The 13,821-nt window shown below is 37.4% G+C and overlaps 1 protein-coding gene across 3 annotated transcripts in view; it reads left to right on the top strand.

Moving 5' to 3' along the window:
* Positions 1–13,821, top strand: part of Itpr2 (inositol 1,4,5-trisphosphate receptor type 2) — a 424,566-nt gene that overhangs the window by 220,054 nt on the left and 190,691 nt on the right. For all 3 annotated transcript variants that reach the window (XR_010043892.1, XM_063238415.1, XM_063238414.1), the window contains exons 33-35: positions 1,940–2,068; positions 3,519–3,639; positions 12,824–13,014. Coding sequence is in view for 2 of the 3 variants with exons in the window: in XM_063238415.1 (XP_063094485.1) it covers positions 1,940–2,068; positions 3,519–3,639; positions 12,824–13,014 (441 nt within the window). In the remaining variant the exon portion in view is untranslated. The remainder of the gene's footprint in view (positions 1–1,939; positions 2,069–3,518; positions 3,640–12,823; positions 13,015–13,821) is intronic.

The following is a 13,821-nucleotide window of genomic DNA, read 5'->3' as shown; positions in this document are numbered from 1 at the left end:
CATGTCTCCTTACAGGTTTACTTTCTGTAGTTTCAGTTATCTGAGGTTGTCAGAAATTAAAAGACAGTCAATGGAAAATTTCAGAAATAAGCAATCTGTAAGTTTTACATGGCATGCCATTCTGAAAACCGTGATGAAATCTTGAACTATCCCGAGTCATTGCAGGGTCTGTGTGATAAATCATCTCTTTTTTCCAATGTATCCACACTGTATATGCTGTCTACTTGTTAGGTACTTGGAAACCCTGTCCGGTATCATAGTACCCTGCTGTCACTGTGATCATGTTCGTGTAACTTTTACTTAATTACCACCCAAACATGTAAGAACAGGAGATTGGCTATTCAGATATGCCAAAAAGAAATTATAAAGCGCTTTCTTTAAGTAATAAGGTGAAGTACAATAAGATACTCAGAGAGAGAGAATATTTTCACATAACATTCATTATAGTACATTGTTGTAATCATTCCATCTTATCATGTTACTGTTGGTAGTCTCTTACTGTGCCTAATTTATGGATTAAAATTTATCATAGATACACATGTATAAGAAAAAGCATATACTGTAAAAGCTTTTGTGCTACCCATAGTTTCAAGCATCCCCTGGGGGTTTTGGAACATATTCCCTGTAAACAAAGGGGAGAAGCTATGTGGAAAATCTTAGAGGTGTCAGGCATTGTTACATGTCGTGGCAGCAGCTAAATTACATCACTTGACTTAATTATTTAAAAGTATATCATTCTTTAAAATAACCCTATGATATTAATTATACTGAAAAGCTGCTAGTTTTAATAATAGCAGCAGGTAGGTGTCATGCTAGATGAGGAAATGATGAACTGCCCAAGTGGGAAGCATTTTACAAATACTGGCTTCAACTCATCTATTTTATAAGCCAGAAACACTGGAACACATGGTTCAAGAAGGAAACTTTTCCCTGTATGAATTTGGGAAAATTTTTAAAGCAGTATTAAATTAAATTAGGTTTACTTATTCTTTTGATTAAGCACCTTATGGGAAAGACAAAAGTGACATAAAAATTTGGATTGCCTAAGAACATCTGGAACAGATGGCCACCATATTTACCCACCATGCTTTGCGAGCGTTTGAACTGTCTCATCTCAGTGTTCCAGCCCCTTCCCACACCCTCTGCTCTCTTGCTTTCCCATCTTTGTCTCCTTTTATATCTCCATATTTCCTGTGTGTTTTTCAAAGACTACCCTGACATGCTTTGAAATGTATATTTTTGTAAACTGGCCAGTTTGTGCCTCATTTGTTCAGACCTAAAGATCCTAGTGGAAAGCAGGGCTGTCCTTTTCTGACCCTTCCCTGGCTCCAGTGTGGTGCTGTGTCCCTTTGCCTATGCTGCCAAAAAAAGGTACCCACGTGTTCTCTTTCATGCTCCCCAGATCATCTGTGTGGAGGAAGACAGAGTTGTAGTAAAGGGTTTGACTTTGGCTACTCTCTCTTTCCGATTTTCCTTTCCAGATAGTTCTTATCTTTCCCCTGTCCCATTAGGACCAGTTCTTTTAAGGGAAAATGCCTGTATACATAAACCACCATTAATTATGCTCACCACATCCTTGTACTTTTAATGCCTGTTTCCTCTTTGACGTCCTCACCTTAAGTGGGAAGGTGTTTGCCTGGGGACTGAGGGAGAGGTTGGTGCACAAGAGAAGGGAGGAGGTAGCAAAAGACAAACCCCAGGATGGAAGTCAGTGAAGGAACTCTCAGCCTGCCTGGAGTGGCCATCCGACTTGAAGGAGAAGCTATTGCAAAATGATACAGTTCGGTGGATTTGGGGAAGAAATGTTTCTATTCAAAGCAACATCGAAAAGCATAGAAACTGCCATGGAGGGCTATTGCAGGATGATTATTTAGACGGTTCCAGAACTGAGTTATAAATGTGAAGATGTGGTGAAACATACTGTATCGTGTCTCTCCAGGTTTGCAACACAACAACCGACAGGAAGCACGCAGACATCTCCTTGGAGAAGTGTGTTACTGAGTCCATCATGAACATCGTGAGCGGATTCTTCAATTCTCCTTTCTCAGACAACAGTACCAGCCTCCAGGTAACTGGACCGAATACCGTACCAAAGCATTTTGTCCCAATTTTCCCTCTTTGTGTCAGTAATAAACCTATGATGTTTGTTATACTAAATCTTTCATCTGGTCAGGAAGTCATATCTGACATTTGTGATGATCACTGTTCTGTCATATTCTTTACTCATGTGTCCCTTTCTGAGTTTACCAAAGACTTTAGCTTAAATAGACATCTTCTTCCAATTGAATTATATTTCCTCTCTAAGCAGAAAAACACTTTTCAGATCTGTTTGTTGACCGTTTGTCAATTGTTGAAATAATGGTATATTCTTTAAATGGACAGGCATTCTGAATCAATAGTTCTACGTTAGTGTTATTTTATTCTAAAATAATGATCAGATATATATATATATATATATATATATATATGAATATTTTCATCCAGTTATTTTTAATACTTAAAAATTGTCAACTTTGAGTATCCACTGTGGGGGAACAACTAAATTAATTATGATATACCTATGGGGTAGATTATTATAAAGTAACTAAAAATCTTGTTTTAAAAGGAAAATGATTGTGGTGTATTATCCAGCCACAGCATTACATTATTGTATCATCCAAATTTGTTTGTGTAAAGGATGCATCTGTACATCTATACACCGAGAAATTCAGGATGTACATAAAACCAGCCTACTGTATTCACTGGGTTTTCATATGTGCATCCAATCAATCTTGGGTCAAAAATAATGGAAAAAAGTTGTATCTGTACTGGACATGTATAGGTTTTAAACACTACAGCATAACCATGATTTATGTAACATTTACAATGCGTTAGGTGTTATAAGTAATGTAAAGATATTAAAACACAGTCTAGGGAAGGATGTACACAGGTTATACGTAAGGTGCTACACAATTTTATATGAGGAATTTGAACATCTATGGGTTGTACCACGTTGGCAGGGGGACCTGGACCAAGATTCCCACAAATATGAGTAATGGAAGTATCCTTCATTGTTGATACTGATCATCTCCACATTGACTATTTTTATTTCTGTGGTCCTGGATAATGTTTCTTTAGGGAAACATTTTAAATCAATAGTTAGGCAATCAGGAAGTCTTTTTGTAATTGAAAATGTCTGTCTATTCTACTTACCTATCATATATAACCAAACCAGTCTAGAAACATCTGCTGGGTTTGTGCTTGGGAATAAACAAAAGTTTATAAAAAGTATTAAAATTCATTTCTTTTGCTTCAAGAAATGGCATGTCTTTTGACAAAGAACACAGTTAAAATGCAAGTGGTGGGTTTTCTAGAATGTTTTTATGGTTTTGCTCACGAAGTGGGTATATAATAATAATCCCTGAATGGCGCGTGTATTAGCACTGGCGCTTGGGAGACTCCTTGTGTGTTACTGCGATGAACTTTTCTGATAATGTAGCCCATTGTAGCAGCACTAGTTGCCTGCTTTGTGTTTACAGACACATCAGCCAGTTTTTATTCAGCTGTTACAGTCTGCCTTCAGAATTTACAACTGCACCTGGCCAAATCCAGCCCAGAAAGCTTCGGTGGAATCCTGTATCAGAACACTGGCTGAAGTGGGTAAGTGCGGGGCGCCCTGGTTACGCACCCCTTGAAGAAACGAGGCTTTTGGTCAGTAGCAATACACACAGCTTTCCATTTTGTGACTTTGTAAGAAAACATGTATGGTTTTAAAAGCAGTGATCAGCAAGTGATTCTGAGTACTGTAGACTCTTTTGGGAAGGGAATATATTCCGATTTCTAAACTTAAAAGTAATATTGCATGCAACACATTTACTTGCAGTTCAATAAGATTTTAGAGGAATCTCTTTAATTCATTGTTATCTCACATTTCATTGAGATTTATTAACAGCCTGACTTATGAAGGCATCCCTATGGCAACAAGACTTTTAGAGGGAATTTTAGGGTCCAGTTTTGTTTGAAATCCATCAGTATTTATTGAGGGCCTATTCTACACTGAAGACTTGAGAAATTACAAATGAATGAAGAAAAGGAACTACGATGTTTCACAGATTCCTGTGAGTGTGTATGTATCTGTGTGTGTGTATGTTTAGGTTAATGGTTGAGGGGAGGAGGGAGAAGATATACAGACTTAGTGCCACTAAAAAACAAAAAAAAGATTAGATGATTGTTGTGGTTCTGACGGCATTGGGAAGGGCCATTTATAGTGTGTTTTGTTATCTTATTTAGTCCTTAGATAGAGTCTTGGATTATTTACATTTTACAGTTAAGGAAACAGAGAATTATCTGAGTTGTATAACTTGGCCAGGTTAATAGTATGTGCTCAGTAAATATGTGCTAAATGAATAAATGACTTAACTAATTAATGACCATATAAATTTTTTAATCTTTCCCTCTGTCTGCAATCTGATCTATGTGATTTCATAGTAACAAAATTAAACGATGACACCACTTTTTATTCGAATAAAATTTAAAAGCAGTTTTAACCAAGGAAGTTCAAATGAAAATTACTAAACCTAATAGATTAGTAATGTAGTTCACCAGTGTAATCAATTACAAATATTATACTTAGTGGATTTTCAACAGTAAGTATATTAAATACTAAGAATAAACTTATGAAATATAAGAGAATGAAATTAAAATCCCTTATTGAGGAATATAAAAGGTTTGTGTAAGTGGAGAGATACACAATTTCTGGGTTGGGAAACTTAGTTGGTAAAGATGCGTTATCTTCAAATAAACTGCAAGAGGTCCTATTTTACTTTAAATAACTGTTTACTGTAATAACTGTTTTAGGATTAATATTCTTATTCTTCCAAGAGCGACAACAGATTCTATCCCTCCCACTTCCAAAGTCCCTGTTTTCTTTTCTCCGCGAGTCATCCTTGCTCAGGTCCCTCGCTGCCACATGTGGATTGTAGTGGAGTTTCCTTGTCACATTCCCACTTCTACCCTGCCCCACTGCCAGCCATTCCCTGGCAGCTGGCAGCAAGATCTTCACAGGCAAAGCAGGTTATTTTGCTTGCCTGCGTAAAACTCACGACTACACTCGCGATTTGTACTTTTGACACTGCTGACAAAGTTCCTCCCTCACCCGTCCTTCCTTTCCTCCTCTCCTCTCCCTAGCTCCCTTCCCCATCCTCTACCTCTGCTCAACCCACCCTGTCCTACCTTCCGTGTCTCTTCTCTCCACCAGGCTTGGGCTCATCTCACCTCAGGACATTTGCTTATACCATTCCCGCCAGTGGAGCCTCATCCTTTGGAGTGTCATTTCCTGCTTTCCTCTTGTCAATCACATCTCAGCTCAGAAAACCTAAGTGCTTGGTGAACTGTCCAAGAACACTATATGTAGTGGCTCAGCTTTTCCTGCCCTTTATTATATATTTTCCTCCTAATGCGTATCACTATTTGAAAGTGTCTTGTTTGTGCTTACTTTTTATTTCTTCCTCCATTGAAATGTAAACTATGAAACAAAGCCTGCATTTTTCACCACGCAGGCCTAGGAGTGTCAGGTCCTGAATAAGCAGGTTATTACATGTTTGTTGACTGCCATTAATCCATGGGTTAGATATTGTGCATATAATGACACATAGGTATAGACATTTTATGTGACTTGTCCAATTTTAAGTAGTTGAGTTGGACTTACAATTCAAGTTTCTCTGAGTTTGGAGCTTATTAGATATCATGTTGCCCTTTTTGTCTTATGCCAAGGAAGCTCCAACAAATAAATAGAACTGTGACACTGAGTTGCTAGTGTCAAAAGGCAAAGCTACAAGGAGTTTAGTGTCAACCTCTCCTTGGCTTTTTGTGTGTGATTCTAGCAGGTGGCACATCATTCTATAACAGAGGATGAGTTTTTTGTTGAACTGAGGAAAAGGTAGGCTTTGTAGACACAGGGAGCCAAAAGCAGATTGGCCCTTTCAGAGTCATTTTCTTTATAAAGACAGAGGGCCTCCTTGTCCCGCAGAGCAGGCCTCTTTCTGATTGGTGGCTGTGAATCTCCTGTTTGCTTGGGAAGCTGGTCCATTCAGAGTTGAGTTTGATTTTGTGGCACTAGCATAAATGAATGACTGCTTTCTGGTTTGATCTGGTCTGCTGAGGGCTAGGGCCGGAGCTCAGTCCAAAACAGTGGCCTCCCATAAACTTTGCCCAACACCGACTGGACAGGGATCTCTGTGAAGTTTTACAACTCAAACACAGACATTTTCATGTTTCAGCAACTGTTTAAAAATGCATAGAGACACTAAAAGTTAGCACAGTTCAAATATGTAAGAAGCTATAATATTAAGGGAACAAAGAATGTACATATTTAAAGTCAAGAGAGTCCTCTGTGTTTTGAAAGCTAATTTTTGCTGCGTTTTATGAATTGGTAAACATTCCTGTAAATGCAAACAATTATAGTCACATTGACATAGCACATTGTGATTTGTAAAGAGCTCTCAACTTTAGCACAGTTCATCTTATCATTATCAAAAGTACTTCATTCTCTTCCATATTTGTGTCAAATATAAAAGGTGTTAAAAATCAGCAAAAAAGCAACCACCAGATTAGGACTTAGCTGCTAAGGGCAGCAGACCTGACTTGAGTGTTAATCTGGGGAACTCTATGATGTGGGCATAATTCTTAGTCCAGTTTTCAAATGGAGACATGATGTAAGGCTAGTCAGGCAACTTGGCTCCAGGTGGGACAGGTAGACAGGGCTTGAACTAGGATGTGAACCTCTTTGAACTGACAGGATAGCAGGCAGTTGTGATCTGCCATCACAAGTCCCTTTAAACAAACATGTTCTTTGTTTTATACTTGTCTGACCAAAATATGTACCAAAATGGTAGTGTTAAACTGTATATGAGACAAATGCATAATTTGTAAGAATTATTTTTGGTAAAACATCTTAAGCTTTTAGAATCGAATTTGGGCTCAATTGTGAATTTACCATGTGTATTGTTAGATTTTCCTGATTAAACTCCCAAGCTTTTTAAAGGCTGAGGTGCTTCTGAATGAGTTGAATCTGTAGAAGTGATTGATTCATACTCCACTGTTACACCTTCTTCTGAGGGGTATAGAAGATGAAATTAGTTTTTAAAAAAGTTCTTAGATGGTAATCCATGATGATTTAAATGTTGAGGATGGGAGCTTTTTGCCTGGAACAATTTTTTCTTAACTGTCATTTGAATTTTTATTTTATTTTTGACTTATATTTTTATTTTAAGTGGTTTGAGTTTTATCTTCTGTTTACCCTTGATCAGTCTACGATTCCTTCAGGGAATGTTCATGAATTATTTTTTCTGTCTTGAGTTGAAAACTTTGAGCAATTTGAATATATTTTTCTTACAAGGTGCATGGTATACAATCAACTTTATTTTTTCCAATTGACTAGTCAGGGGTTCCAAGAGTAGGTCTTGAATAACCCATAAGACAATATATGTTTTCATTTCAATTTGAGGATTAATTAAATAATTTAATTAATTAATTTGAGCATCAGTACCAAACAGGAAATTTGCATTTAGTATCTTTAGCATACTTCCTGTTTAGAAGCTTGGGCTTCTGTACAGATTTATCCTGGGCACTTGATACAGAAAATGTACCACAATCCCCATGTGCTTTTGCACCCTCGTCTTCCGCCGCTGAAGTTCTGATGGGACCGTGCAGAGCGCCTGACAACCACCCAAGTTTCCTAATTAGTGCCTACACTTTCCGTTGCCTTTTCCCCCTGTCAGTGTATCTATTTCAGCATTTTCTTTTTCCCATGGCACCTATCACTGCATTCTGTGTGTTCTCAGAGATTTCACTCTGGCAGATACCATCAGTAATTCCATCTAATTAAAATCTTTCACATGATGTGCAATATTTAATGAATAATAATTAGAAATAGATTTTGATTATATCTTAGCATCACTGTGAAGTCTTGTCATTTACAGAGCATTTTCAGGATTTATAAGTCTAATTAGAAGGTCAGCCTCATAATAAAAATACCTGCGAATAAAGATAACTCATTTTAGAGAACTAGTTATCTCTAGCTAGAGCTCTACCAAAGATAAGTGCATTGATAGCAGCCCTCCTTTCTCACATTAGTTGTTAAGAACTGCTTGTTCTCAGCTTCTGACAGTGTGTCTTTAACAAGGCAGTGTCTCAGGTGTACTTTAACTCACCAGTGAAATAAGAATAATTCTTAACATTTTAAACTTCCACACGTGACCTCTTTTATGGTCGCACACAGTTAGAGTTAATGCTACTGGCCTGGAGGATGGCGGGCTGCAGTAAATTCATAGCTTTTTCTTACCGCTGATCCCAAGAATGTGTCATAGTCCACATTTCTGCCTAGTACGTATCCTGGAGTTCTTAGTTTAATGAAAGTAAGCACAGTTTGGATCATATTTTTGTACTTAATGAATGAAAAATAACTGATCTAGTGATTAATGTTCTTGTACAATAATGTTTTTTTTTCTCTAGCTAATTACAAATTTTTCCTCTGGTTTATGTATTGGTTTGAATTTTTAAACAATATTCAGGAAGTTAAATTGGCGTCAATTTTGATTTCAGGTTAATATTTATAATATTTTGGAAATGCAGAGAATCTTTTTCAGACTAGCTTTAGAGTTTCATATTCTTAAAAAAGGCTAATTATTACCTACCCAGGTGACCTATTTAAGTCAAATACTCTTCCTCAATTGCATAATTGTCTTTAATTGCCTCGAAATGTTGATTTGGCTATTGGCTAGAGTTTACCTTTAGGTAGGAAAGAGTACTATAGTTTATCTGGCTCATTTATATTGTACAATTTATGCTAATTAAGGAAGCTAGATAGCACCAATTAAAATTGTTCATGAGGGGTTATCTTCAGCCTGGCTTGTCCATGGTGTTGTCCATAAAGGAATATGTAGTGGCTGCAGTTTACAGGAGAATTTTAGAGTGAGGGAGATTTTCTTGATTTCATTAGCAAAGGGTCACATTATTAACAGAGGCGTGGCCATTGAAATAAATTTCCACTGGTATCATTCTAAAAACTCTCACTGAGTATTTATTTGGTTCCTATGCATATTTATTTGGTGGCCCATTCCATCTAATGTATCTGATTCCTTTATAAAAGGGAGATACTTCCCAATACCATCCTCTGCTGGCTTAAACTTTAGTAAAATATGATAATTGTAATAGGTTGTGAACAACACTGAAGTTTTAAGTCTTTGTTGCTTAGAAAATCACAGCGACAGTACTGACTTATGTTTGAGGATCACGTCCTACCCCCACCCAGTTGCTGAGGATGAAATTAAGGTCCATGAGCCTATGAGGCAAGTGCTGTACCACTGGGCCACACCCCCAGCTCTTCTGTTTGATTTTTGCAAATGTTCAGAGCAAACATAGCTTATGAATGAATCAGCCAGAGAAGGAAGAAAGTCTCACCAGGGTTTAATCGTGGTGCAGGATCAAGTACTTACAAAACTATCTGCTGTTTGGCAGTGCAGAGGCCATCTGTCCCTCAGATGGGACAGGCATGGAAATGAGTGACTGCATGTGAAAGACATAGTAGACATAAGTTTCAGAAAAAATGAAAAATATATATATATATATTTATCAGGAATATTAGGAAACCATTCAGTAGGGAAATCCAGGCAGTAGTGCAATAGCTTGTTTAAAGCTGTCTTAGAACTATTAGTACCCTAGAAACTTCTGTTTGAGTTTTCAATGTATTTGTACTTGTTTTTGTGTTGTTAGTGAGAACAGTCCATTTTCGAAAGAGTTTTGCGGTATCTTAGTGTTGGAGAATTTTCACTAGTGTCTTTCCATTATAAACAGCAAACCAGATTGTGTGCTTATCTCTACCCAGTTTAGTTGTATTGATTCCTTCCCTGTTTTCATTCATTTGAAATGTGTTTTCTGTTGACTATCATTAGGACTCTAAATTTGATCTTTATATTGCTATTTCTTGGTTGAACAGCTCTAAATAATGTCATATTTTTCACACTGCGAAAAATAAGCAAATGAGCATACTTCATTTTTATCAAATTAATGACTTTCCATTATTACTTGTGATATCTGTATTATATTTTTGAAATATAATCAAATGTCTTACACACTGATGAACATTACAAATCAATTATTGCAACTTACAAATTACATTGCATATTCATTTCTCACTGTATGACCATTTGAGACAAACGTGTAGTGCTATGCTATTAAAGCTTTTTCACTTGGAAGAGAATTTCCTATTAATATCAAATGAATGTCTTTTCATTTATTCCCAGCTTTGTGTTCTTCCTCATGTTCATAGTCAGTTGCCACAGTTTCTTATATTTAAGTTGACATTTTCTTGGATTCCTTTCTCATTTTTTGAAGTAATTTTTTAAAGGAGTTCAGAGAAAAATGTTGGAGTCTTTAAAGATTCTAGAATGTTTTCAATGTTTTTTGATATTCTTGTATGACTGGCCATAACAAATTATCGCATGCACTGGCTTATAGCTAGAGATTAGAAGTCTGAAATTGAGGTATTGGTGGCAATGTGTTCTCTGAAGGATCCAGGGAAGCACCTGGTTGGTGCTTGTCACTTAGCATCTGGTGGTTCTGACAGTGGTTGGTATTTCATGACTTGCAGCTGCATAAACCTATTCCCTTCCTTCATCTTCACATTATATTTTTCCTGTATGTGCAGCTCTGGGCTTCTTTTCTTACAATGACACTAGTCAAATTAGATTAGGGCCCAGGCTAACTCAGTATGACTTTAATTCAACCTGCTTACATCTTCAAAGAAATGACTCCTAAAATGCAATCATATTCATGGGTATTGCTGATTAAAACTTCAAGCTACTTTGGAAGGGTATAATTCAACCTGTAATAGCATTCTAGAGTTCCATTCTAAATAAGCAAAATGTTTACTTAATGCTCTTTATAACACAATAGGCCCTTTCAGTTTAGAAACTTACACCTGCCTTCAACTCAAGGAAATTTCTTAATCCTTTCTTCCCATCCATTAGGTCTGTTACTTCTTTCTGCAACTTGTATTTGTTAGTGTATGACTTCCTGGCTCCACATGACCTACTTTCTAATCTCTGGTTTATTTTCCCTTTTGATGTTTTTCATGCTTTGTATTTTAGAAGTTTCCTTGATTTCCTTTTCCAGCTTACCAACTTTATTCCTGTCCTTTTCTGTTTCACCTACCTTTTGAAGTGTTGACTTGTGCATAAACATGTGTGATTACCTTTTAATTTCCATGATGTTTTTTCTTTCTGGTTTTCTACTTTTGTGGATGCAGTATATACTCAGATTCTCTGAGGACAATAATTGGAATTATCGACATACTCTTTGCTCTTCTTCAAATCATCTGTTTTCCATTGGGGTTCACTGAGATTGGCTTTCTTTGTGATCCCTGAGAGTGCATTCATAAAGGTGGAGGTCTGTAATTACTGGCGTGGGTCTTCACGGCAGCTTAGAGGGTTTGTTTTTCTACTAGAATCCTTGTATACATGACAGGACTGACCTGGAGTTCTGTGAGGTGGGACTGCACAAATGACATGCTGACTTTCCCTTTGTGTGTGTGTGTGTGTGTGTGTGTGTGTGTGCGCGCGTGTGTGTGTGTGTGTGCGTGCGCATAGTTAAGGATAGACAGAGAATACCAGCAGCTGTTAAAATACAGGAGTCTTTGCTCAGGAGTTAGTCTTTGATATATTTTCTTTCTCTGTTGGAACTTTCTTTTCTGCCTTCTCCTTTTTGCAAAACCTCTATCTGATGATCTTTGGAGTTACTTCAGGCTCTCTTCTCCTTCCTTGTCAAGTCCTAACCCTTTCATTTGGCATTCTTTCCAGACAGGTATTGTAATTTCTTCTAACTTTATCCTCTGGGTAAAAACTGCCTCTGCCAGCTGCTTTGTTTATGCTAGTCCGAGGGAGGAGGGCTTTGCCTTTCCTGTTCTTCAGCTGTGATTCTTTGATGAGTGGCCTGGTGGCTTCCCAGGCTCCGCGACACACCTTGAAATGGTTGGCCGTGCCTTCAAAGACCTGTTCTAACTTGAATGTCTTGTGGGGAAGTTTCTTCTCTTCCTTCTTTGATAGACTGGTTCCATCCTCATCCTGTCCCACAACGATGCCCAAGCTTTCTTGCCTTCCTTGTGGCAAGCACGTCCAGTTTTCTCTGGTTTTGTGACATTAATTTGTTACAATACAAATTTCAGTGAATCATTGGGAAAAAAGATATACACCTATGTGGCATCCTCCAATGCAGATTTTTTACACTCTAAAACTTTTTATTTCTATGCTTAGATGCTATATTGCATACAATTTTGTGCATGTTACACATGGACACACACACACATGCACACAAACACTGATGAAGTCAGTGAATAAATTGATAGGATTTTACTGTGTGTTGTCGCTCTTCTTTTTTATTTTCTTTGGAATCTGCAAAAGTAAAAATCCGCACGGTCATTTTACAGTGTTTTCCACATTAATGCTATATGAAGTGCGTTTCCACATTAGTCACTGAGCAATCAGATAACTTCTTGAATGTTTACTGTTGAAATGTTTACTTGTGTATGAACATGTGTGATTACCTTTTAATTTCCATGATGTGTTTTCTTTCTGGTTTTCTACCAGAGGCCAGTTCAGTAATTGGTCTGAAGAATTGAAATACTTTCAGGTTAAAGGCTATTGAGGTTACATCAAACAATTTAATGGCAGAGTTTGAAGATTTAATTTTTTTCTTTTTTATTTGTTCTGTGTTCCTAAGACTATTTGAATAATGTGTCAGAAACTTTGGTCAAATTAAGAGGGAAATATTTTAAATCTTTCTTTTTCAGCAAAAAATCGTGGAATAGCCATTCCAGTGGATTTGGACAGTCAAGTCAATACGCTTTTCATGAAGAGCCATTCAAATATGGTACAGAGAGCAGCGATGGGCTGGAGGCTTTCTGCTCGCTCTGGACCACGCTTTAAGGAAGCCCTTGGAGGGCCCGCTTGGGATTATAGGAATATTATCGAAAAGTTACAGGTACAATGACAGCATGCAGTGGCATTAATACTTTCTAGGTTCCTGTTTTAAAAATGTGTGTTTCCTGAAGAAACTATGGTTGAAAATACAATTCTCAATGGGGCCAAGCTTACCTTGAAAATTCCCTATTACCACTGGCTTCTTAAAATGCCTATTTCCCGGGTAAAAGTTGCTTGTTATTGTTAATGACCCCATAGGATTTACTGTGTTCTGATATCGTGGCTGGGGTCCAGACATGGAAGCAGTACATCTGGTTAGGTTGTTTTGCTTTAATTCAGGCAAAAGGTGGTGACGGCTTTGCTAAAAGGAAGGTAACAGTAGTAATGAATTTTGGACATGGATGCATTTTGGTAATATTTGGTTCAGGGCCTACAGGCTGGATGTATGAATGAATCGAGCAATGGAAAGAGGAATCAAGGATGACTCTGATATGATTATATCATTTGTTAATATAGGAAAAAAGAGGTCGGGAGAGGGTTGAACCTAGGAAGTTTCTTTTAGGAATTTTAAGTCTGAGATACCTACTGCCAGTTCAGTAGTTGGATGTGTGAGTGTGGGCAAGTATAGAAAGAAGTCAATGTAGAAATATTAATGTGGGGTGTTAAAATCATGGAGTTGGATCTGTGAGATGGATATAGAAAAGTAACCACTGTTTGTAGCAGCAGAGTGAAGAGCTCAGCTCACTGAGGCTCAACAGTTACGACCACTAACACTGAAGACAACTGAATCGCTCTTCTGGGCATCTTTAATAGTCACAGCAAGTGATTGCTTATGTTATCATCCCATCCTTTCATGTGGAAAAATAAA

The sequence above is a fragment of the Cavia porcellus genome, unplaced genomic scaffold (assembly GCF_034190915.1).
Source record: "Cavia porcellus strain 051 isolate PalLab524CR breed Dunkin Hartley unplaced genomic scaffold, mCavPor4.1 scaffold_27, whole genome shotgun sequence".
Lineage (NCBI taxonomy): Eukaryota > Metazoa > Chordata > Mammalia > Rodentia > Caviidae > Cavia > Cavia porcellus.
This window is presented reverse-complemented; position numbering and strand designations above follow the sequence as displayed.